Raw genomic sequence first — 854 nt, forward strand, 5'->3', positions numbered from 1 at the left:
CACACTGCCAGAAAGGAACACAATGAAGGAACAGCCTCACGACCAAGGGCGCCGACCTTGGGCTCCTCGGGTCCGACGAGACACACGGAAGTGGCGGGAATGAGCGACGCATGGCGAGCGGCAGCTGAGCCCATCATCCCCGCGCCCACCACCACTAAGTCGTAGGTTTTCCTCTCGTTTGCAGACATTCTTGTCTCTGTGGGTACTCCGTGGATTGTTGATTTCAGTTGGGGGATTTTGATGTATTGTTGTATGTAGAATGGTTGATGGATGATAATGAGGGAGGGAGATATAGGACGATTTGAGAAAGGGTATTCAGAGATCAGGAAATGAAAAAGAAAAAGAAAAAAAAATGTTTGTGTATATTCTTGGCTCTGTGGACACTGCGTGGATCGTTGATTTCAGTTGGCGGGTTTTGTATATAATGCCATATATAGCCTAGCTGATGGATGATAATGAGAGAGGGGGATATAGAAAGATTTGAGAGAGTGTTCAAAGATCAGGAAATGTTCATATAAACTGTTTGTTTACATTCTTGACTCTGTGGGTACGATGTTGACTGGTGTTTTCAGTTAGCGGGTTTTGTATGCGTTGTCGAATGAAGAATGGTTGATGGATGGGAATGAGGAGATACAGGGAGATGATTTAAGAAGGGTGTGAAGGGCAGTGAATGCCAAAAGAAAAAAACTGCGAAATGAAGACCTGTAAAATTCCCTTATTTCGTATGCAATAAGTTTTAATGTTCATTATTAACATATTATGACTTAGTAAGTAGATCAGATTACATCATATACAGGGCGTCCCAGGAGTTACAAACATATTTGTGCAGATAATTTTTTTTTTTTTAAATCTTG

At 41.9% G+C, this 854-nt stretch overlaps 1 protein-coding gene across 1 annotated transcript in view; it reads right to left on the reverse strand.

Annotated features, from left to right (window-relative positions):
- LOC119585400 (monomeric sarcosine oxidase-like) overlaps positions 1 to 854 on the reverse strand; it is a 21,767-nt gene that overhangs the window by 5,191 nt on the left and 15,722 nt on the right. Inside the window, exon 2 of the mRNA XM_037934063.1 lies at positions 57 to 196. Coding sequence (XP_037789991.1) covers positions 57 to 188 — 132 coding nt within the window. The 5' untranslated portion in view covers positions 189 to 196. The remainder of the gene's footprint in view (positions 1 to 56; positions 197 to 854) is intronic.

The sequence above is a fragment of the Penaeus monodon genome, chromosome 19 (genome assembly GCF_015228065.2).
Source record: "Penaeus monodon isolate SGIC_2016 chromosome 19, NSTDA_Pmon_1, whole genome shotgun sequence".
Lineage (NCBI taxonomy): Eukaryota > Metazoa > Arthropoda > Malacostraca > Decapoda > Penaeidae > Penaeus > Penaeus monodon.